This window comes from Hylobates moloch, unplaced genomic scaffold, assembly GCF_009828535.3.
Source record: "Hylobates moloch isolate HMO894 unplaced genomic scaffold, HMol_V3 SCAFFOLD_1, whole genome shotgun sequence".
Lineage (NCBI taxonomy): Eukaryota > Metazoa > Chordata > Mammalia > Primates > Hylobatidae > Hylobates > Hylobates moloch.
Genome location: NW_026652276.1, coordinates 125,645,314 through 125,670,599, shown reverse-complemented (window position 1 = coordinate 125,670,599; position 25,286 = coordinate 125,645,314). Strand labels below are relative to the sequence as shown.

At 42.6% G+C, this 25,286-nt stretch overlaps 1 protein-coding gene across 7 annotated transcripts in view; it reads left to right on the top strand.

Moving 5' to 3' along the window:
* The window catches only part of HECW1 (HECT, C2 and WW domain containing E3 ubiquitin protein ligase 1), a 462,565-nt gene that overhangs the window by 378,212 nt on the left and 59,067 nt on the right, over positions 1-25,286 (top strand). For all 7 annotated transcript variants that reach the window (XM_032758252.2, XM_032758254.2, XM_032758251.2 and 4 more), the window contains 5 exons: positions 10,316-10,421; positions 11,331-11,427; positions 19,005-19,088; positions 19,532-19,641; positions 24,818-24,938. In XM_032758252.2, coding sequence (XP_032614143.1) covers positions 10,316-10,421; positions 11,331-11,427; positions 19,005-19,088; positions 19,532-19,641; positions 24,818-24,938 — 518 coding nt within the window. The remainder of the gene's footprint in view (positions 1-10,315; positions 10,422-11,330; positions 11,428-19,004; positions 19,089-19,531; positions 19,642-24,817; positions 24,939-25,286) is intronic.

Sequence of the window (25,286 nt, the reverse complement as noted above, 5' to 3'; positions counted from 1 at the left end):
ATCGAATAGCCCAAATGAGTTAATTTAATATCATTTAAATCATTAATATCATTTGCCATAACATGTATGACAATGTGCCATCTGTATCAGTTAAGAACTAGCTGGGGCCGGGCGCAGTGGCTCACGCCTGTAATCCCAGCACTTTGGGAGGCCGAGGCGGGCAGATCACGAGGTCAGGAGATTGAGACCATCCTGGCTAACACGGTGAAACCCTGTCTCTACTAAAATAATACAAAAAATTAGCCAGGCGTGGTGGCGGGTGCCTGTAGTCCCAGCTACTCCAGAGGCTGAGGCAGGAGAATGGCGTGAACCCAGGAGGCAGAGCTTGCAGTGAGCTGAGATGGTGCCACTGCACTCCAGCCTGAGCGACAGAGCGAGACTCCATCTCAAAAAAAAATAAAAGAACTAGCTGGAAGACTCTAACACACACGATGAAAGGGCGTTGCTGTGAACCAGCCATCTGTCTGTTTCCTAATGCATCCACCCTGACTGTTCGTCACATTTCCAAACCTCACGAATCCCTGTGCCCATCCTCTCTCTTCTGGTAGCTTTTGGCTGACACAAGGGGACGCCAAGAAAAGCAACAGAGAGAGAAGCCAAGAGGCAGAGGGTATCTGATCCAGAGGCAGTGCACCAGAGAAAACAAAGACTCGGCCTCTAAGAAAATAAATATGTGGTTCCTCCCACTGCAAGAGCCCTCAGCCTAGGGATAAGGAGACAGAGGGACTCTGGTATCAAAATAGAGGGGAGTGGGTGGTAGGAAATGTTGACTGCATTTGCTGTGATGTGATTTTGCTCAGCAAAAATTGATTCCATGCATGGCTTGCTATGAGCACTGTGGAATGCAAAGTATGAGACAATCCCTGCCTTAGAGAAGTTTGTATTCCACTTTTGAAGCCAGGCCAAAAATACATACAGAGTTAAGTAACAAGAGAAATCAGAATATGGTTGAGTGGCAAGAGAGATGTTAGGATAAGTGCCACAAAAGTTCAAAAGAAGCCAAGGAAAAGTATCTTTTAAAATAAGGTGCCTGGCCAGGCACAGTGACTCGCGCCTGTAATGCAAACACTTTGGGAAGCTGAGATGGGAGGGTCGCTTGAGCCTAGGAGTTTGCGACCAGCCTGGGCAGCATGGCGGGACCCTTTCTCTACAAAAAAATTAAAAATTAGTCAGGTGTGGTGGCGTGCACGTGTGCTCCCAGCTTCTCGGGAGGCTGCAGTGGGAGGATGGCTTGAGCCTGGGAGGTAGAGGCTGAAGCAAAATGTGTTTACACCACTGCACTCCAGCCTAGGCAACAGTGCAAGACTCTGTCTCAACAAAACAAAACAAATAATAAAATAAAATAAAGTACCTGACTAGAACTTGAAAACTGGTAGAATAGGTACAAAGGATGGGGAAGGGAAGCCTTATAGAGTGCAGCCTAAGCAAAGGTGCAGAGGTCAGATTGAGAAAGGCTCACAGAGAGACAGTGACTAGTTCAGTCTGAGCCGAGCAGCAGGTTCCCACTTGCTGTGCCTTGGTTTCAGAAAACTTTAGTGCTGCATGGAAGAGTTGGAACTTTTTTAAGGGACCACTGAATGAATTTGAGGAAAGTAATTGATTCACCCATTGTTTCAGGGTGAAATCATTTCTAAAACACATTTTGAGAGATGGGGAAAGACTCTTGGCATTTGGGGCAGGACAATTCTCTGATGTGTGGAATCGTCCCATTACATTGCAGGACCTTTTTTTCCTGACCCCATCCATTAAATGTCAGGAGTGCCCCCACTTCCCCTAGTCTATCACAAAACAAAACAGAACAGCCCCCCCAGCATTTCCCACACCCATAGACGGTAGTATTACCCCAGTGAAGAACCATTATTTTACAGTCCAGTAAACTGAAATACCAAGAGCTCACTTCACATAGGGAGTTCAGGACCACAGCTCAGGTTTCCTAACAGCCATCCGTGCAAACTTTTTTTTTTTTTTTTTTTTTGAGCTAGAGTCTCACTCTGTCACCCAGGCTGGAGTACAGTGGCACGATCTCGGCTCACTGCAACCTCTGCCTCCTGGATTCAAGCGATTCTCCTGCCTCAGCCTCCCAAGTAGTTGGGATTACAGGCATGCACCACCACACCTGGCTAATTTTTTGTATTTTTAGTAGAGACGGGGTTTCACCATGTTGGCCAGACTGGTCTCCAACTCTTGACCTCAAGTGATCTGCCTGCCTCAGCCTCCCAAAGTGCTGGGATTACAGACGTAAGCCACCACGCCCAGCCACAAACTTATATTTTTAAAAGAAGACCATGAAAGCCAAGAAGAGGAAGGGCTGTGGCAAAGAGGGATTAAAGAGAGGCCTGCTGGAGACCACTGCCACAATCAGATGGAAGGGGATGAGGCCGAGTTGAGGTGACAAAGAGAAAACAAAGGGCAGCCCATGGGGAGAAGCCTCAAGAAAGTCGGGGGGTATGGAGGAAAAAGTCACTGGGACTTAAGTCTGCAGACAGGCGTTCCAGCTCCGGCATGTCCACAGAGGAGCTGGATATCAATCATTGTTCATTCCTCCTCTGCTAGGGACCCCAGCTTCCTCTGCAAATGGGTGACCACTAATGTGTGTTCCAGCTCTGTGATTCTCAGTCTGTGGGGCTTGATTGCACGTCTTCAGGACCGCATAACTAAGAGTCCCATTAACAACACAGAGCTAAGAGGAGCAGGAAAGGCAGGATGGGAGGATGGCAGGTTTGTCTTTAGGCAAGTTGATAATGTGTGTGAAAATAGCAGGATATCTGATTAGATATGACAGTTAAACAGATGGAAATATGAGACTCAGGAATCATCGATGGGTTACTTCCATAATCCATTATTTTTCTGTGTCCTGTATCACAGGCAATAGGGAATTAAGCTATAGATATTTCTTAGACTACAACTTACAAGTGTGGGTATTTTCTATTCACCTACATGAGCCATTCTCTTGAGTGTTATTCAGCAGTTGATTTTTTATAAATTGCATGTAAGGAAAGAATTAAAATGAGTTTCTTTATTAAGGATCCTAAGTGGTAAAATGTTTTTCTCCAAACCCCAATGGCAGATTATTAATAGAAACATTGTTAAAAATCTTTTGGATTGTCCTTTACCTCACCTGGAAAATTTTCAGACAGATTCCTGAAAGCAGTTATTACGAATAAAGGATTTATACATAAAAAGATCGTTATTTGACACTTTCACTTGCATTTTAAGGTGGAGGCACATCTGTCTGCAATATATTCAAGCACCAGCAAAGTAGGCCTTATCTCTCCTCAGAATGTGTGACCAGAATAGGTCACAGATAAGTGGAGTGCTATGAATACTGGATCCCATCTTAGCAACGAAATCACGAAAGAGTAACACATTTGCCTTATTTACACTGCAATTCCCAATATAAGTTGACATCAATAAGGAAGGATAAGCAGAGCACATAATTTTCATTTCTTTTGCCATCTTATCTTGGTCAAGTTAGAAAATTGTTAGTCATAGAAAATTTCTGGAACATACACACCCAAGAAAAAGCTTGATGGTGACTGCCTCAGGAAAGGGCAAGAGTCTGACAGGGAAGAGAAACTTGCTTCTCACTTTAGAAGCAGAAGTCACTCTTAGTCATTCTTTGCAGCAAGCTTCTTTGATGGCAAAAGTCACCTCATTGGCTCTGGTGACATAGAGGAATCTTCATTCAGGAAGCTTGCTTTTGGGGAGAGTAATTGCTGCATTGCTTCTTAAAATTGGTCATTTTCCTCTTGGTTCAACGTAACCTGCACTTGATCACAGGTTTGGCTGGAAGTTTGTAAAATTCAGACACCTTTGAAAATAAACTTTTTAATTACAGTCATACATAACTTAACATCAGGGATACATTCTGAAAATGTTGTTGTTAGGCAATCTTGTCACTGTGGACATCCTAGAGTGCGCTTACACAAACCTAGATGGTATAGCCTACCACACACCTCGGCTGTACGGTATGGCTATGGCTCCCAGGCTACAAACCTGTACAGCATATTAACTGTACAGAATCCTGTAGGCAGTTGTAACACAATGGTATTTGTGCCTCTAAACGTATCTAAACATAGAAAAGGTAAAGTAAAAATACAATATAAAAGATTTAAAAAATAGTACACCTGTATAGGATACTTACAGTGAATGGAGCTTGAAGGACTGGAAGTTGCTCTGGGTGAGTCAGTGAGTGAGTGACTGTGAGGCCTAGTACATTACTGTACACTACTGTAGAATAGAAACACTGCGCACTTAGGCTACACTAGTTTTTTTTTTTTATTATTATACTTTAAGTTCTGGGGTACATGTTTACAATGCGCAGGTTTGTTACATTTGTATACATACGTGTGCCATGTGGGTTTGCTGCACCCATTAACTTGTCATTTACATTAGGTATTTCTCCTAATGCTCTTCCTCCCCCAGCCCCCAACCCCACTACAGGCCCCTGTGTGTCATGTTCGCCTCCCTGTGTCCATGTGTTCTCATTGTTCAACTCCCACTTATGAGTGAGAACATGAGGTGTTTGGTTTTCTCTTCTTGTGTTACTTTGCTGAGAATGGTGGTTTCCAGTTTCATCCATTTCATCCATGTCCCTGCAAAGGACAGGAACTCATCCTTTATTATGGCTGTGTAGTATTCCATGGTGTATATATGCCACATTTTCTTTATCCAGTCTGTCATTGATGGGCATTTGGGTTGGTTCGATTTTTTTTTTTTTTTGAGATGGAGTCTCACCCTGTCTCCCAGGCTGGAGTGCAATGACACGGAGTGCAATGGCACCATCTCGGCTCACTGCAAACTCCTCCTCCTGGGTTCAAGTGATTCTTCTGCCTCAGCCTCCTGAGTAGCTGAGGCTACAGGCATGCACCACTACACCCGGCTAATTTTTTGTATTTTTAGTAGAGACGGGGTTTCACCATGTTGGCCAGGCTGGTCTCAAACTCCTGACCTCATGATCCACCTGCCTCAGCCTCCCAAAGTGCTGGGATTACAGGCGTCAGCCACCGTGCCTGGCCTAAATTTACTTTTTTAAAGCAATTACACCATGACATTATGACAGCTATGACATGACCAGGTGATAGGACTTTTTCAGCTCTATTATAAGCTTATGGGAACACCATTGCCTATGCATCCATTGTTGACTGAAACATCGCTATGTGGCGCATCACTGTATGAACAATATGTAATGAATGCAGAATACAGACACAGATGGAAAAGCATAATTCCCCATCTGGAGACACAGGTACACATAAAAATAAAGACACTAGATTGTGTTGTCTATGGTTCTATATCCTAGTGCCTCGTAGACAGTTTCCACGCCAGTAACATTTTTCTATAATATTTAATCATATGGATCTACCATCATTTAACACAAGCCTTTCTTGAACATGATGTTTATTGCCCGCTTTTTATTATAAAAATATTGAACAACTCAAATTCCTTAAGATAATTCTGACAACTTTGTTAATGATCTATTTTCAGAACACAGAAGGAATCTAGAGATGAATGTAAATTCGTCCTTTGAGCCCTTCCTGTGAACTTGCTACATTTTTTTTTTATCATCAAGTCTCCAGTGTTTGCAGAGAGAGGATTAGCTGATTATTAACCCAAATTCAGTCTAAAACATGCAATTTTCAATCACAGCTTTAAGGAAACCCACAAGAGTACATTCCCAAATTGCAAGGCTGAAGAGCAGCTTGTTTACCAGTTGCCGAAAATTATTTTCTGAGGATATCTATTTTGTTTTGTCTGGAGAGCTAAATGTTTGAAGTTTTCACATTTACAATTATGATGAAAGCTATCGATATCAAAAGAAAAAGAAATCCTAAAAGTAGTCCCTACTACAAACTGGGTTTTACCCAATTATGGAAGAGTTGTTGAAGCATGTCTGGGGAGAAGCAGGCCACCAGGGGCTCTCTCTCCCCTCGCTCGCCCCTTACCACATGTGCCCACACACGCACACACACCCCTGAGAAACTTAATACGACCAAAGGGGTCAAATGCCAGGAAATTAGAGTCATATCGTTTTGGTTTTAAATGGAAAATCAGTCCTGTAGTTATTTTCTGACCTTAGGAAAACAAAGCAGGCCGGGGATGGTGGCTCACACTTGTAATCTCAGCACTTTGGGAGGCCAGGGCAGGAGGATCTCTTGAAGCCAGGAGTTCAAGACCAGCCTGGGCAACATAGCAAGAACCCATCTCTACAAAAACATTTTTAAAATTAGCTGGGCACATTGGCATGTGCCTATAGTCCCTGCTACTCAGGAGGCCGAGGCAGGAAGATTGCTTGGGCCCAGGAGTTTGAGCTTGTAGTGAGCTATGATTGCACCACTACACTCCAGCCTGGATAACAGACTTTGTCTCAAAAAAAAAGAAAGAGAGAGAGACAGAGAGAGAAAAGAAAGAAGGAAAGCCAGCCAGCCAGGCAGGCAGGCAGGCACAGTGGCTAAAGCCTGTAATCCCAGCACTTTGGGAGGCCGAGGCGGGCAGATCATCTGAGGTCAGGAGTTCAAAACCAGCCTGGCCAACATGGCAAAACCCCATCTCTACTAAAAACAGAAAAATTAGCCAGGCATGGTGGTGCATGCCTGTAATCCCAACTACTCGGGAGGCTAAGGCATGAGAATCTCTTGAACCCGGGAGGCAGAAGTTGCAGCGAGCCAAGATCACGCCAGTTTTCTCCAGCCTAGGCAACAGAGCAAGACTCCATCTCAAAAAAAAAAAAAAAAGAAAGAAAGAAAGAAAAAAAACAAAGCCATGTTGGCATCATGTTTGCAGTGAGATTCAAATCAGTCACTCAGTTGCTTTCAGACGTCCCTTGAGATGGATTGTTTAGTACCACTACAGGGCTTCAAGGACCCTAGCACATACTAAATCCTAGTTCAAACTTAGACCCTCAGAATTTCCTACAGCCCTGCCTGAAACTGTCTTCATCGCTGTCCATTCCTGGGCCCCTTGTTGGAGAAGGGCGTTTCTATCCAACTCTCCTGTCCTCCAGGCTCTGGTCTATGAGCCATCCAGTACCAACCAACCCTTTGCAGACATTTCTGTGTCTCAGGGACGCAACAAGCCGTATCTCCCCCTGTGTTATTTCCTGTATCACACTCATATCAGGCCTGAAGAATGTTTGTCAGTCAGTCCTCTGCCTTTGGGCTAGCTGGACTTCAGCTGGTTTCTGAAGTTTTTCAATCTGGCTCAGTTTTACCCATGAGTGGGTGACCTCAGAAGTAGGCACCATTAATGAATTTCCTGTGAGGGCCAGGAATAGAAGTGAGCCTCTTTCTGTTTCAAAGCCTTATTCATTTCTGGGTGATGCCCTGACAGTTAGACACTTTCACTCAGGGCAAAACAACAAATGTCTCCTGAGTTCAGTGCACAGCCAAGCCTTCCCGAGCTCAGCCAGATCTGGCTGTTTCCCCAGTTTCCCTCTGTAATTTACCACTTATATAACCTTCAGCTGGTGGGTCTCTGAGAATCCTGTCTTTACAAGATCAATAATATTTTAAATACACATTAAGGCAAACTGACATTATTCCCTCCAAGAAAAAGAGGCTTATAATTTCAGTCCCAGAAAGCCTTTACATATTTATTTATTTATTTATTCATGGAGAAAAAAGAGAAGTATGAGGATTCAATACTGCATAGTTTATTGATCAGCAAACTTTTCTTTCATCTTTTGCTTTGTAAACATTTGAGACTGGAATGTGCTGCTGCAGAAATACCAGCTTCTAAACCCTGGTGTCTGGCTTTGCCAGCTGAGCAGAGCTGAGATCTGATGACATCAAAGCGAGAAGTCCACCAAAGTGGCACAGAATCTATTCCCTTGTCCTTCAAGTAGGCCGTGGGCAATAAGAAGGACCAGAAGAGAAAACAGATGCATCTGCATCTCTACCCAACTTCCAGAAAAGCAGCAAAGACTACCACATACAGAGAGTGAACTGGTGGCCCTATCTGCATACAAAGGATGTTATCCTTGGGTGTGGAGTATGGAAGTGGGAACCAAAGGAAAATCAGCAATGCCTGTGTTTGTCATTAGGGATCGTTAAGTAATTTGCCCTACATTACGATCTGCAATATCACACATGGGCTATTCTTAAGTGGCCGTTTGGAACTGACTTGTCTAGACTTTGTAGCACTGGTCCTCATCACCTTCCTGAATTCTGTGTGAGTGAGTTTTATGCTGGTCTCAGAGGGAGAATTGTCTTTCCTTTTTTTAAAATCCGGATGTTTGAACTCTTTTTAAGTGTCTTACAAAATTATCATCTGTTACATTAAATTAAACTTGGCTTGAGGATGCCTTCATACTTTTGAGTTGTTACGTAATGGATTGCCACCTCGCTTGGGACATGAATTAACTGAAAGCCTAATTTGGGAGTATACTTTGGCAACAAAGGGTTGAGTCTCAGCCAATCACAACAGCCAAGCTTCAGTCAATTGCAGGTGGCTAACTGATCAGACCATGTTCAAATAAGGCAAACACTGAGCTGTAACCAGTCAAGCTGCTTCTGTACCAGGCTCCCATTCCCCATCCATAAATGCTGCCTGCCCATGGTTGCAGAACAGAGCTCTTTCCTCCCTTTCTGGCTCTGGTTCTGAGTGAGGACCACCCCATTCTCACACTGTTCGTTGATCAATTAAACTCTGTAAATTTACTTTGTCTAAAGTCTTTAACACTTCAAAATTCTTAACTATTTTAAAGCCTATTTTAGCAGACTTTGCCAAATATCATAGGATGAGTTACACTCTACATTAAATCCCATATATCTGGTGAATGTACTGCAATGTGGAAAATCTATAGTGCCTCTATAGATTTTAACATCTTACTCTGCAAGTGTCTTAAAAAACAAAATGTATGTAGAATTACAGTTAGAATGTCCATTATCATGCTCTAGAACTGCATAGTTTATTGATCAGCAAACTTTTCTTTCACCTTTTACAAAGGTGATTTTTTTTAATTTACAAAATTTAAAATTGAGCTAAGTTAGTTTTTTTGTTTTGTTTTGTTTTTGAGATAGAGTCTTGCTGAGTCACGCAGGCTGGAGTGCAATGTCGCAATCTTGGTTCACTACAACCTCTGCCTCCTGGGTTCAAGGGATTCTCGTGCCTCAGCCTTCCGAGCAGCTAGGATCACAGGCATGCGCCACCATGCCTGGCTCATTTTTGGATTTTTAGTGGAAACGGGGTTTCACCATGTTGGCCAATCTCAAACTCCTATCCTCAAGTGATCCACCTGCCTCAGCCTCCCAAAGTGCTAGGATTACAGATGTGAGACACCGCACTGACAAAATTGAGCTAATTTAGTTTAAAGTTAATCATCACAAGTATCAAATGTAGGCTAAGCAAGTTATTTATCTCTGAAGTTTTGTCAAAATGCCTAAGCAGAACCAAGATATTGGAAGCAGGCAGGCAGCGTGGAAGGAGTAAAAAAGTGCTTTGCAGTCAAGTATTAGAATCCTGGTTATCCCCCTCTCTTACGGTTGTAAATCTGGGGAAACCTTACTTTTCCTGGATCCTCAGATTCTCTATTTGTAAATTTTGGTTAATAATGCTTATCTTGCAGAATTTGTTAGGATATATAAGATGCTATGTGAACAGAAGCCAGCACAGTGAATGCAATAACAGGCATTCAACAAAGAATGAATGTAATCAATACTATTTAAACAAGAAGTCCATTATACATTCGGTACTAAAGTTCAATGCTACCTCGGAAAGTTATAGGCCTACCTTACCAATAGTATTTATCTAGGATTTATCTCTCTTTAACAAATTTATGATGAGAAATGTTTCTTGGGCTATTCAATTCAGTGTATTAATTTGATTAATATTCATGAGTTTGACATGATCACTTCTTTTTTTTTTTGAAACGGAGCCTTGCTCTGTCGCCCAGCCAGAGTGATTTTGGCTCACAGCAACCTCTACCTCCCGGGTTCAAGCGATTCTTCTGCCTCAGCTTCCCAAGTAGCTGGGAACAGGTGCCTGCCACCACATCTGGCTAAGTTTTGTATTTTTAGTAGAGACGGAGTTTCACTATGTTGGCCAGGCTGGTCTCAAACTCCTGACCTTGTTATCTACCAGTCTCAGCCTCCCCAAGTGCTAGGATTACAGGCGTGCGCCAGATGGCTTTCTTAACCATAGTATAGCACATCATCAACTCTACTTAGACACTTTTGTAAGCTTTCTTTTCCATCACTTTATTACTTTTTCAACTTAGGTGACTTCAGAATCTTTTACCCCTTAGGTTGAAAAACTGATATCAAGAGACATCTGAAATTGATACAAATTTCTAATGCTTATGCTTTTATTCTAAAATTAGGCCTCAGAAGTTTCTAGAAACAGAGGAGCCTCTTTACTGGCCAGGCCAGGACACAGCTTAGTAGCTGCTATTCGAAGCCAACATCAAAATGAGTCATTGCCACTGGGTATGTATCATGCTTGTTTGAGCCCCTGGCTCAAAGAATAGCAACACCTAGCCTTGATTTTTTGTTTGTTTTTCTGGTTTTTGTCATGAACCTTTTACTATTCAACATTCTGTCTTTCCTTTCTCCTCTTTTAGGATATAGTGCACTCCCCAACCCCTGCTACCATCCTCCCCTCTGTCCTTTTCCCCTCTCCCTTCCTCCTCACCTATCTGTTCCCCTCCCTGTCTTTTCTATTCTTTCCCAAACTCTCAGGTCCTTTCTTCCTTACTCTATTCAGTGATTTGTTAACCCCACGCACAAGAGCATGGTTTAAATGAGGAGGTGAATTTTACTGTTGCTAGACAGTTTTTAATGTATACCTCTCTTTCCATGTATGTATGGCATAAAGTTTGCAGTCTCCATTCCTAACTTCAGCCACCTCTTTCCAAAACATATGCCATTTGTATCAAGGAAAATGAAATGAGAGCATCTAAACGGTATTTCCATTATCACTACTGGGAAATCAACACATGGATTTCTTTGCACTCATAAAGAATATTTTACCATAACTACGGCAAAATGACCAAGAAAAGTTAGAAGGAAGAGAGGAGAACTCCTCTAATGGGGGAGATATTTTGTTCTCCTTTACTTGTTCATGCAGAGATGCATTAATACCTAGTAAAGATCCTGAAACATTAAGGATGATTAACATAGATCTGGTTCACTGTTAGTTTGATCCCTTAAAAAATTATAATGTTATTATGTCACATTTTAAAAACTCTCAAGAGCTTGCATTTTTTTGATGAGTATGCTGCCTGCCCTTCAAACTCCTTCATTAATCCTGGTATCAAGCAGCCATTTTCCAATCATCAGAGTGATTATCTCTGGGCTGCAGACTCAACCACAACTCTGTGCTTTTGTCTGTTTCAGCATATAATGACAAGATTGTGGCATTTCTTCGCCAGCCAAACATTTTTGAAATGCTGCAAGAGCGTCAGCCAAGCTTAGCAAGAAACCACACACTCAGGTAAGCCTCGCCCCTCACTCCCTGGAACTCTAGGTCTTTCCAGCCATTTTTCCTGGTGGGAAAACACCTCTGTGGAGAAAGAGCAGAGGCTTATTATGCATTGTATTTGTGCATTTAAATGAGAACTTGAATCCTCAAGATGAAGGGCTCGGGGTTCCTGTATTCTGGGAAATGGCATAATCAGAGATGGTCATATTATCAGATTACATATCATTTATATGGTACTGAAATGATTTCCATTGATTTGGAGGGAAGGACAGGAAGGAAACAAAATAGCTTCCATTAAAAAATTATTTATGTACAGCACCATATAAATTACTTTTAGTTTTGAAATATAATTGTTGAATGATAAACCAAATATTGAGTGGCCGTGTTCAAAAATAAAAGAGCAAACAAAAAGTTTCCTGTGTGTTCTGACTACTTACATCTTATTCTTCATTAGGGTCATTTTTGAACAAGTGCTCCTGAAACTCTGAATCACTTCCTGTGGAAGGGTTAGCGATCTAAGATCTAAAATGATAAAAAGAGAAAATATTCCCTGAACTTAAATCCTGCTTTCTCACCAAACTATTCAAACATCTTTTTCCTTTGGTTTACTCTCGAACGTTCCAAAAGCTGGAGAGGCATAGGGTTAAAAGCACATCTCTTTGGCGTTTGAATTTTCACTCCAACAGGTAGGGACTATTGATGGAGGTATGTTATTCAACCCTCTGCCCTTAGTCTCCCAAATGGGGGTCACAAAGTGGGCATGGTTGCGATATTTACATGAGGATGTGTAAAGGTTAAGGCAGGGCAAGCGAGAATCCCAGCAATGGCTGCATTTCATTCTTCCCTGCCCATGTGGTGCAGTCTTGTGAATGGGGCTGATACCTGCAATACTCTACTCTGACTTCCTTGGGGAATCACTGACAGCTTCAAAGTAGTCTCTTTGCTTTTCAACCCTTGCCACTCCCACCAGAATGGATCATTCACTATTCTTTCCCCTCCAACACCCCCTCATTGACACCTCTTTTCCCTGTATTTTCACTCTGTAAATTAGAGCCACTACCCTCCCAGCTGTCCCTGATCTCCTCTCCTCCCTCTTCTTCCACCTCCACACCTAAACATACACCTCCTCATACTCTCTCCTCTGTCCTCATTTTCTCTTCTCCCTGTCATGGTTCAAGTTTAGGTGCTCATCATTTCTCTGCTGGACCATACCAGGGTTTCTCCTAAAATATTCCCTATCGCCCTATCATAACCAGAGTTACCTACTTAAAGCATAGATTAAATTATGTCCTCCCTACCCTTCAAAAAAGCTTTCATGATTTCCATCACATATGAAATAAAGTCAAGATTTTTTTTTTTTTTTGAGACAGAGTCTTGCTCTGTTGCCTGGGCTGAAGTGAGATGGTGCAATCTCAGCTCACTACAACCTCTGCCTCCCAGGTTCAAGCAATTCCTGAGCCTCAGCCTCCTGAGTAACTGGGACTACAGGCATGTGCCACCACACCCAGCAAAATTTTGCTAATTTTTGTATTTTTAGTAGAGATGGGGTTTCACCATATTGGTCAGACTGGTCTCAAACTCCTGACCTCAAGGGATCCACCCATCTCAGCCTCCCAAAGTACTGGGATTACAGGTGTTAGCCACCTCACCCAGCCTAAAGTCAAAATTTCTAAGCACAATGTCCATTGTCTCAAAGTCTGACCCTAACCTAACTCTCCATCCTGCGCTAAGCTTTTCCTTCCTGGGTATTCCACCTCCACCACACAGGCTGTGTATTCTCCTGCCTTTGTCTTTCCGGGAATGACTTCCCTGTTAAGGACATCTCATCCCATTTTAAAGGCTCATATCAAAAGCAAAAATTTGGTGATCTAGGCAGGCTTTAGTATTTCTTTTACTTTGGGGGGCGGGGGGTGGGAACTTCCTGATGTTGCCATGGCGTTTATTTTTCTGGTTTTTTGGTTTTTTGTTTGCTTGTTTTTAATTTTTTTATTATACTTTTAAGTTCAGGGATAAATGTGCAGAACGTGCAGGTTTGTTATGTAGGTATACATGTGCCATGGTGATTTGCTGCACCCATCAACCCATCATCTACATTAGGTATTTCTCCTAATGCTATCCCTCCCCTAGCCCCCCATCGCCCAACAGGCCCCAGTGTGTGATGTTCCCCTCCCTGTGTCCATGTGTTCTCGTTGTTCAGCTCCCACTTATGAGTGAGAACATGTAGTGTTTGGTTTTCTGTTCTTATGTTAGTTTGCTGAGAATGATGGTTTCCTAGTATTTCTTTTGTCTTGCTTTGATAGCATGCTTTTTGTGCCTCGAAGATATTTTTAGATCTCTCGTATTCTGTCATTTACTTGTGTCTCCCTACAGCACTCTAAGCTCTTTAGAGCAAGGCCTTTCTCTTCCTTGTCTTTCTGCCCACTCTGCCCCTTAGAACCTGGTCCTCTACTTTGAAAATAGGAAACACCAATTACTTTTGGAGTGAATGAAAGATCTTCAGCATGAACAAATGATCTTTAGCATGATGAATGGTCACTTTCATTTATGTTCGACTCTTTTAAGAATTCTCTCCCCAAGTTTCATTACTGCAGTGCTGCAGAAGGCAGAGTCATATTCAGCCACCCAGATCATTCATTCATGGACTGCTCTTTGACTCACCTAACAACCTAAGGGAATTTTCAAGGGATTTCCAGGGGAATTGTATTATCTTAAGGGTTTTTGATGCATGGTTGTTCCTGAACATTCTTTACATTACTGATCCTACCATTAAGTAGTGAGTTCACTGCTTGCTTTTTGGAAGAATTTCAACTCACCAAAGACACAAAAGTCTCATTTTAATCATTTGAGAAGTTTTTTTTTTAAGTAATTCCCTATATAAATGAGTGGAATGTATTTCCAAAGGGCAGTAGACTGTTTTCATCCCTATTATATATCACATTATAACAATCCAAGAAACTTTAAATGTTTTGTTGCAATATGGGATTGTACAATTATGATTTTGCAGAGCTGGGGGAACTTGAAATCAGGCCACGTTGGAATTGGAAAAAAAACTTGGAAATTATCTAGTATAGAAACTAATAACATATTTTAAGGTTGAGATGCTGATGGAAGCGCTTATGGACTCTCCTCCACATATAAATATAAACCTCTGAATATAATTTCAAATAGTTAATGGACCCCAAAGAAACTGTGGACCCAGGTTTAGAACCCAAATATTTCATCAAAAACAGAAGGCTCGCAATGACTGTCAGAAACTGGACTATGTGACGATAGAACTAAAACAGCAGAAAGCAAAGAGCAAGAACTTGTTCTTCAGGAGGTCAAGCTTAAGAGATGCAGGAAGCCAGGCCCTGCTCTCCATGATGAGGCCTCCACCTGCCCCTGAGTGCCATGTCAGGGTGAGTCAGATACACTTTGAAGGTTCAGGAGTTGAAGAGAATACCACTCTCCTCAGTACCCCACCCAGAATAACTCATGGCTTCCTCAGTGGTCCCCAAGAGCAGACGGTGACCCCTGTTCAGCCATTGCTATTCTCAGGGAGTCATGGAGTCTCTGTCTTGGGTCCACAAAGCCAGTTGCCGGGTTTGAGTATTTAGGAAACTGTCCAGTCGACAGCAGTGACTTGCGGTGAAAAGCAGGAAGCCACATGTAGAGAAGGGGATGGAGCCAGAAAACCCAGAGGTTAATGGCATCTGTTATCTTCAAGGGGCATGGAGGTGGTCCTTCAACTAGTGCTTTGATTGTGTCACTCATCTGAATCAGGATTGTCCCAGGGCTATGTATGCAGTAGCAAGCAAAACAGACCTGTAAATTCTCAACAAATTTACAATCTATTGAGGGAGACAGATAATAGACAAGCTTGGGGTTTGTTTTTTTAAGCCAAATATACAGCTGCATAATATGTTAAGTGCCATGAAGAACATGATTAGAATTCAGCAATAGTGGATAATATGCTGGTGCAGAGGAAGAGGACTTACATCCTAAACAGAACACAGGGAAGGCTTTTCCAAATAGGTGATGCTTAAGCTGAAACCTGAAGGATGGGAAGGCATTGTCCCTTGAGATGCAAAGTAGAGATCAGGGAGAAAGTATGCAATGGCCCTGAGGCAGGAAAAGCTTAGATGTAGGTGAAAAATGAAAGAAAGCTAGTGTGGCCAAGGAGTAGAATGGGAGGGTAGGCGAGACCTACCATGGTGAAGTTGGAGAGGGAGGCCCTATCACCAACCGGAAAGATTTTATTTGAATTGCGATTCTATTTGAGAAGTGATTGAGAAGTTTTCAGCTGGAAAGAAATATGATTGCATCTGTGTTTTTAATGACCACAGATGCAATGACATTTCATCTGTTTTTCATGACCACTGATGAAATATGATTGCAGCTGTGGTCGTTAAAAACACAGATGCAATGTTTGGGCAGCTCTGTGGGGAAAAGATAGGCTGGGGAGGGGCATAAGATGGAACAGGGGCTATGCAGGGGACTATTATATTCATCCACGTGAGAGATGATGGTTGTGTGGATAATGGGAAAATATGGATGAAGAGGAGGCAGCAGTTTGAGGTGATACTGTGGATGCAAAAACAACAGGAGCTGATGACACCTTGAACATGGTGGGTGAGGAGAAGAGAGTAATTAAGAATGACAGCCAAGTGTGGGGCTTGCGCAGGTGAGCAATGGTTAATGGTGTCACAGGATAATGGTGTCATTTACTGAGATGGGAAAGGGTGGAGGAGGAACTGGCTTGAGGAGAGGAAGAATGTCAAGGATTTCATTTTGGATATTGAGTTTTGAGGTCTTTGAAGCCACAAGTGGCTTCAAAAGTCAAGATGTCAAGGAGGCAGGCGCCTGTCCTGTCCTGAGCTCTAGGGAAAGTGTGCTCTGGAGTTCTCCCGATGGTCAAGGGGTATATGTAGGAGAGATAGCTGGCATTCCTGCCCTCAGATGTCTTCCCCAATTCTCAATGCACTTTGGGATGGAGTCCCAGGGGCAATCTGGAGGTCCCTCACACCACTGGCTCTGCATGAAATGTTGCTAGACATGACCGAGGATATAATGTCTGGTGGAGAGCCACCAAAACTGTCAGAAAATCATGCTGAGCATTCAGACACCTGGATGTGGTCCATATGGTGGTGCCACGATAGAACCATTGCGCTGGGTGGCACTTTCTAAACTGGGGACTGCACTTTGCTGCCCTAATGGAGATGGCCCTCTCTGGGCTTCTTTTTCCCCCAGGGAGGGAGGCCAGGGGCTTAACCAGATGTTGATCCCTTGGGGCAGGAGGATAACCTGCCCAAGGGGACATTATCATTGGGAAAGCATATAAATTTGAGGTCATTTATAAGGCCAAAGTCATTAAATGAGAGAAGATTCAAGAGCATCTTCCAAATAATGGGGCTGTGAGGTAGTGTCAGGATTTGGAGGAGAAAGCCCAGGGCTGGGGTTAAGGACATAGGCAGAGGGAGAAGAAGGTGACGAGAGGGGTGGGGATGTTCTGTTCTCTTGGCTGGGCTTCCACACGTTCTCTGCTGAATGACATGTGGACAGTACTGCTCTCTTTTTCAAACCCCAGTCAAAGAAGCCACTGTGAACACCCCCCGGGTTCTGGTGATGCCATTTCCTGCAACGGTGCTTCACTCGCACTGAAGTTGGACCAGAGTGCATTTCCCAGTTTACTCCCATTCTGTCTATCTTTGTAGAGGCTCAAAATCTTCCCTTGCCTTAAAAAAAGATCTCCATACCAAAAGGTCAAATTGATTATATTTTTTGCCTGAAAATCTCTAAGTTATGATGAAGATTTGGATTTATATTAATATAATCAAAAAGAGGAAAAAGTTGTATCTGCAGTATTTTGGAAAATATATATATTTTTAAATTATTCATCTTTTGGGCCAGGCTCAGTGGCTAATGCCTGTAATCCTAGCACTTTGGGAGGCTGAGGCAGGCGAATCTCTTGAGCCCAGGAGTTCAAGACCAGCCTGGGCAACATGGTGAAACCCTGTCTCTACTAAAAATACAAAAATTAGCCGAGCCTGGTGGTGTGCGTTTGTAGTCCCAGTTACATGGGGGGACTGAGGCAGGAGGATCACTGGAGCCTTGGGAGGTTGGGACTTCAGTGAGCTGTGATCAGGCCACTGCACTGCAGACTGAGTGACAGAGTGAGACCCTGTCTCAAAAAAATAAAAAAAATTTTAAAGAAAATACAAAAAACTAGCTGGGTGTGGTGGTGCACTCCTATAATCCCAGCTACTCAGGAGGCTGAGGCACAAGAATCATTTGAACCCAGGAGGCAGAGGTTGCAGTGAGCTGAGATTGCAGCACTGCCCTCCAGCCTGGGCAACAGAGCAAGACTCTGTCTCAAAAAAAAAAAAAAAAACAAAGAAAACTAAAGAAAAGAAAATCATCTATCTTTTACCACTGGGAGAAACTGAGTGAGGAGTATACAGGATCTGTCTGTTTATTTCTTATAATTACACATGACTCTAAAATTACCTCAAAGTGTAAAAATTAAACAAGAAAAAAAGTTAAAGACTAAAAAAAACAGATCCTTAATTTTCCCTGATTTCTGCTGCATCTCTTCAAAAAAGGCAAAAAATATTAACTCCTTTGAAGCATGCATACAATAGAAAGATTCTTGGATATGATGTTTGTAATATTTGAATAACATCAGGGAAGCAAAACAAAAAGTTAATTTGATCCAAAAAATCCTACTTATCCGTAGACTTACTTGAAATAATTTGCCGAGTTGGAGTTGGAGGTTGTCTAAAAGGATCAGAATAGATGAGTTGTAGCTAACAGAGACAAAATTGATGCCTGTGCCTTGACTGACTTGGGAGACTGTTCTTGGTTCTTGGGACTGGGCCCCCTCTATGCCGAATGTGACATTATAAGTTTTCCATCAGGCACAAGATTTCTCAAGAGACACCCACCCCCCAACTCACTCTTTCCTTCCATGGCTTCCAACACGACATGAGCCCAGAACAGTCTTTTTTTTTCTTTTTTTTTTTTTTTTTTTTTTTAAAGTCTCCCTCTGTCGCCCAGGCTGGAGTTCAGTGGCACGATCTCAGTTCACTGCAACCTCCGCCTCCTGGGTTCAAGCGATTCTCCTGCCTCAGCATCCTGAGTAGCTGGGATTACAGGCAGGCAACACCATGCCTGGCTAATTTTTGTATTGTTAGTAGAGATGAGGTTTCACCATGTCCCTCAGGCTGGTCTCAAACTCCTGACCTCATGATCCGCCCACCTCGGCCTCCCAAAGTCCTGGGATTACAAGTGTGAGCCACTGTGCCTGGCCCCAGAACAGTCTTTCAGGAGCAGTCTCTTACCCAGCTCCACTCCTGACTGTCTTAGCTACCTGAGTACCTAACTTTGCTGTGTTCCTCAGCTTCTGTACCTGCGCAAGTCTGTAGAAAAGCCATCCCTTATAGAGCATCCTGAGAGCCTGTGATACGAGCTTAGAATTCTGCAAAATACATAGGACGTTAGGACATTGCTATTCAGCAGTATTGGAAGAGGAAATAAGAGATCAGAAGAAGATCTATTCCTGAGCTTATGTGTTGGCGTCTAATTTTCCTCTTCTTTCTCGCATGATTCAGGGAGAAAATCCATTACATTCGGACTGAGGGTAATCACGGGCTTGAGAAGTTGTCCTGTGATGCGGATCTGGTCATTTTGCTGAGGTAAGGGGCTAGGCCTGAAATCCTTCTGGAAAAGCTTCCCTGGGCAGCTCTCCTCCATCACGGCCACCCTGAAAATGGCCTAGACTGAAACACTCACCACTTGTTCTAGAGGATTCTAGTAACTGCAACGCAAGTGGGACCCCACCCTTGTACCTGTGTCCATCACAGTCCTTAGATTTGCAACTGAGGTAACAAGAGCTGCGTAAAGTACTTGATGGAGACTTTGTTGTAGGATTAATCAGGGTTTAAAACAACACTGAGAATTTGCAAGCAGCATGTACCTATCTTTCTATACTACATTTAAATCTAATTGCTTTTGTTGCTTTGTGAGAACTGTAACTGCCGCTACCCCAATTCGTGAACACTTTCTCAGGGACGTAAAACTGACTTTTCTTTTTCTTTCTTTCTTTCTTTCTTTTTTTTTTTTTTTTTTTCATTTTCAGTCTCTTTGAAGAAGAGATTATGTCCTACGTCCCCCTGCAGGCTGCCTTCCACCCTGGGTATAGCTTCTCTCCCCGCTGTTCACCCTGTTCTTCACCTCAGAACTCCCCAGGTAACAGCAATCTGGCCTAATAGCTCCTGTTAAGTGGCCATGTGTGTTTCCTCCGGTGAAGGTGAATGAAAGGCAACTGTATGTGTGTGTTCTTTCTCTCGGCCTTCCCAGTTCCCTAATTGAAAACGCACTCTATCAGGTTTTGACAAACAGCTGCCTGTTTTTTGTAATACCCCCCAAGCTAGAATGGGGTTTACAGTTTGAAATGGTTGGGAAAAAAATGTTTTGCTGGGCAGGTGGCTCATGTTTGTAATCCCAGTGCTTTGGGAGGCCAAGCCAGAAGGATCACTTGAGTCCAGGAGTTCAAGACCAGCCTGGGCAACATAGCGAGATCCCCTTCTCTACAAAAAAATTAAAACTAAGCCAAGTGAGGTAGCATATGCCTGTAGTCCCAGCTACTAGGGAGGCTGAAGCAGGAGGGTTCCTTGAGCCCAGCAGGTTGAGGCTGCAGTGAGCTATGATTTCACCACTGCACTCCTGCCTATACAACAAGGAGAGTCCCTATCTAAAAAAAAAAAAAACAAAAAGAAGAAAGAAAGAAAGAAAGAAAAAAAAAAATTAAGACCGTATTTTATGACACGTGAAAACTATATGAAATTTAAATTGCAGTGTCCATAAATAAAGTGTAATTGGACCCCAGCCATGCCTGTTCTATGCTAGCTTTCACACCAGACATGAGTAATAGCAACAGAAACCTCATGGTCTGCAAATATTTACTCTCTGGTCCTTTGCAGAAAAAGGTTACTGTCCCTGCTCTAAATTACTATTGCATTCCAAAGTCACTCTCCAAGCGCTTCAAAGGGAAGAGCCCTTTCTGAAACATTCTGCCTTGTGACACTGAATCAATTGCACGCCATTTTTGGTGATACAGCTACTAGGAACCATTGTTATATCTCCACAAAGATTCCAAAGAATTTTCTTACACATTTCAAAATTATTCCCCGTTTTCTTTATGTATGAGAATGAACTTGTGGTACAAAAATTATTTGCAGGTATTTTCCATTCCAAGTGAGGGAATATATATGTTGAACTGTTTAGTGAATAAAAGATATTTTCGCCAGACACAGTGCCTCACCCATGTAATCCCAGCACTTTGGGAAGCTGAAGTGGGCGGATCACTTGAGCCCAAGAGTTCAAGACCAGCCTGGGCAATATAGTGAGACCTCATGTCTACCAAAAAAAAATTATTTTAATTAGCCAGGTGTGGTGGTGCACGCCTTTATTATCAGCTATTCAGGAGGCTAAGGCGGGATCTCTTGAACCTGGGAGACAGAGGTTGCAGTGAACCGAGATTGTGCCACTGCACTCCAAGCACTAGGCAACACAGCAAGACCCTGTCTCAAAAAACAAACAAACGAAAAAAAGATATTTTCTGGATTCATCAAGATAAAGAGCTTAGGTCAAATCCATACCTCCAGACTTGATCCAGATATTGGAGAATTTTTTCATTTGTATTTGACTTGCATTGTCACATCATTGTAGGTTTCATTTAAAGTAAAGGAGATTAGTTTGAAACATCTAGGAACATCCTATCTCACAAGCTCTAGGGCCAGGGTTGGAACGTGGTTTTTGAAGCCAGTGGTGAAATTCCCAAGAGAAACAGAACTTGGCAATAAGCTTTGTCTCTGAGAAGGGATGTCGCACTCAGAGTTAGTATCATTTAGTACTGCCATAGGTCTCCAGACTAGAGTATCTTTTAGTCTGGTTCCTCCCAGTTGTAGCATTCAAAACTCTCTCTTAGAGGTAGTTTTGCTAGTCGTTAAAATATGTTTTCAAGATAGTATCTCCCTGTTGTCACTTCCTCCAAACAAGTGTACCAACAGCGTTGTTAAGGAAATGTGCAATGCTTGCTACCTCTGACACACAACATAATTAAGATCCCATTGCCTAAGAAGACCAGGAGCTTTGCTAGAGCTGACATCAGTACAGTCACACACTTTCAGCACTCATAGGATGACCTACTTTTGGGGAGTGAAGACAAAAGTAAGGGGTTTGTGGGGAAAAGTTTGGAGAAGCTGTAGGACTGCATGATGGTCTGCCATGTTGTAGAGATTGTCCCAGCCTGATAATGTGCATATGCTTTGGTCTACAGACTTTGATACTAGACTATGATGTTAACATCATTATATGGGAGAGATATCATATTGCAAATAGAAAAATAAGAGTAAATGAAGAGTTATTTCCTATATGAGAATTATTTGGATATTCTTAAAGGAATAAACTTTCCCGATAGAGATATGACTGATGCCATGAATCTAAGTAATCATCCAATTCATTTTGTCAAAGTACTTCTTTATTCTCTAGCATTGCCCACAGGGTCCTAGAATATGTAATCCAAATATGTTGATTTTAAACTTTACAATCCCCATTCTCTTAGACCGGTATGAAATCTACCCAGGTGCTACAGAGATGGTGAATCATGAAGTTTATGCCAAAGTACTTTGTAAAGTATAAATTATTTGAAAAACGCACAGCAGTCATCATGGGGACAGGTGATAGTACCAGCGGTAGTGAAAATCATGATTAATAAAATATACTAAAATGTGCTGGACAGAAAATTATACTTGCACTTACAGACCTGTATTCTAGCTCTGTGTACATCCCAAAACCTGGTATTCCACCAAGACCACTTCTTTTCAAGTGGTGGCCATTGTTTCCCTCAGGCCCAGGTGGGTGGGGCCCCCACGCTTCCTTGCGTTTATCACTCAGCCATATCCCTCCCCTCCCTTTCTCCCAGTTACTGTCATCTACCAATCTTTTTCTCATTCTCAAGGCCTGTGGCCCCTGCCTTGTAGTCTTCCTCTCCTTTCCAAGCAGTTCTTTCCATCCTTCTGGATGACTTCAACATCGACAGGGACCCTCATTCTGTTCCCTGGCTTCCCAGTCTCTAGACTTTGTCTGCAATGACTTTCTCCTCCCCTGCCTCAACCACTTACTCCCAAAATCACATTCCTGACCTTGTGATCATCTCCACAATCACTAATTCAAACCTCCTCTTCCCTTCCAATGTGCTTGATCCACTACCCTTCCCAGCACCATCCTTTGGCCTCATCAAGGCCTCTGGTTCATGGACTTTTCTCCTTTCCTTTCTAACGTCTTTCCCTGATGCAGCGTAGATTCTGCAGTTCATCATTTCAGTAGCACCCTTGCCAATGCCCTGAACTTCCCTGGCCCTCTCCGTTTTGTTTGCACCCTCTGGCAGAGCTTCATCCCTAGATGAACCTTCCTGTCTGCTTCCCCCACTTCTGCAATCAGGCACTCTTGGGCAAATTCACCTCACAAGGCAGATTATTAATTCTAAATTAGTCATCTCTCATCTCACATGAACCTTGAACACCCAAAGGAAAATTCTAGCACATTTTTTCAATCTCCTCTACTATTATTTCAAACATTTCCCCTAAAGCCTCCAACCCTCAGCACCCCTGCTCTCTCCTAGCAAATGACATCCTATTTTACCTCACTACCTATATCCAATTCATTGCCTCTTAAATACATCTCTTCTCTGCCCACTTCACTTCATCTCCACTGACACCAGCCTAGTCCCATTTGAACTCTTTAGATCCACCTTGGTCCTCTGGGGTTTTGTTCTCTTCTGCAGAAGATAGATGTTTTTATGATTCAAGTGTCATTATGCCAGCCACTATGCAAGGGCTTCCTACTACACTTAGCATAAAACAAAATTGCTTAACAATGTACCTTGTCCTGTTTCGTGCAGCTCCTGCCCACCTCTCAGGCCTTGTTTTTGTACCACTTCGGTCCTTGGACCCTGTGCTCCAGACAAACTGGAGTACCACTTTCCATTCTGCCACAGGACCTTTGCACATGCTGATCTTCTACCTGGAATGCTCTTCTTCTGCCAGCTCATCTCCTCTATTAGTTAAAGCAAAGCTTTTCTTGACCCATGCAATCTAATTTGTGCCTATTTATTCTTCAGATTGTCCCCAGAGAAGCCTTCCCAGACTTAGCCAGCAGATTCTGTGATCTCAAAGAACTGGGTTTCTTTCCTTCATGGATAGCAATCATTGTAACTTGTATTATATACTCATTTCTGAGAGTTTACCAGTGCAAAGGGATATATATTAAAGTATTTACAAAGCACTCTAATGAGACAGAAGTTCTCCTCTATATAGAGTTAATGAGTTATTATTATTGTGAACTTTACTCTTATGATGCAAGGTCATCTAATACAAACTCTAATCTAATATAAACTCCTAGATGCTCTGAGCCTTTGTGTACAGGTATGTTTATTTGAGCATCAGTATCAATACAGGAGCATGATGGACACATATACTAAAGTCCTACTTACCTCATTATAGTTTCAATCACTTCTTGTAGCAACTTACAAGAAAAGTTTAGTCCAGTTCCGTTTATGTTAATTATTTTCGATTATGCAAGTACAATTAAAACTACGAAAAATGCTCATCCAGGTCCTTTTAAGAGAAATACAACTTGAAAGAATTAGAGAGGAAGACTTAAATATTTATTCTCATTAGAACTCATAAATGAATTTAGTATATTATTTTTATACTTTAGTATATTATTTCTATTTATTATAAAAGTCACTGAGAGAGTGATGGAAATGAAGGGACTTGTTGGAGAAGAAAAATATGGAGATGCCAGAATGCGCCTCTACTGAGCTCTTGCTCTACTGTCACTTTGCGTATTTGTTCTTCCACAGAAAGTAATGACCTCATGCCTGTAATCCCAGCACTTTGAGAGGCCTAGGTGGGCGGATCACTTGAGGTCAGGAGTTCCAGACCAGCCTGGCCAATGTAGTGAAAGCTCATCTCTACTAAAAATATAAAAATTAACAAAAATTGGTTGGGCGTGGTAGTGCACGCCTGTAATCCCAGCACTTTGGAAGGCCAAGGCGGGTGAATCACCTGAAGTCAGGAGTTTGAGACCAGCCTGGTCAACATGGTGAAACCCAGTCTGTACTAAAAATACAAAAAAATATCAGCCAGGTGTGGTGGCACACACCTATAATCCCAGCTACTCAGGAGGCTGAAGTAGGAGAATCGCTTGAACCCAGGAGGTGGAGGTTGCGGTGAGCCGAGATCACACCACTGCACTCCAGCCTGGGCAACAGAGCAAGACTCCTTCTCAAAAAAGAAAAAAAAAAAAAAGAAGAAGAAGAAAAAAGAAAGTGATGACCTCTATGTGCTTCTCTCTGCAGGTTTACAGAGAGCCAGTGCAAGAGCCCCTTCCCCCTACCGGAGAGACTTTGAGGCCAAGCTCCGCAATTTCTACAGAAAACTGGAAGCCAAAGGATTTGGTCAGGGTCCAGGGAAAATTAAGTGAGTGCTCCAGTGCTTGGCACTGAATTCAGACAGTGGATTTTTCAATCCCTTTCTCCCCTACACCCTTGTAATATTGTTTTTGAGATTGGCTACTCTGGTGGGGTAGTGGTTATGGTCTGAAGCGGGGGAAGAAGGAAGTTGGGAAGATGGAAGGAAAGAGGAAAGGACGTTAAGAAATTGGAAGGGAGGCAGGAAGAGAAGGTAAGAGAGAAAGAACAGAAGATTTTAGACAAAGGCATGTCGAAAATCACAGGGTAGACCTTTTCAGAAAACAAGGAATCTTGAACTAAATAAAAAATCTCATATTTCCCTTCACGTATTCTTGGGAAAAAAAAATTAACTCAT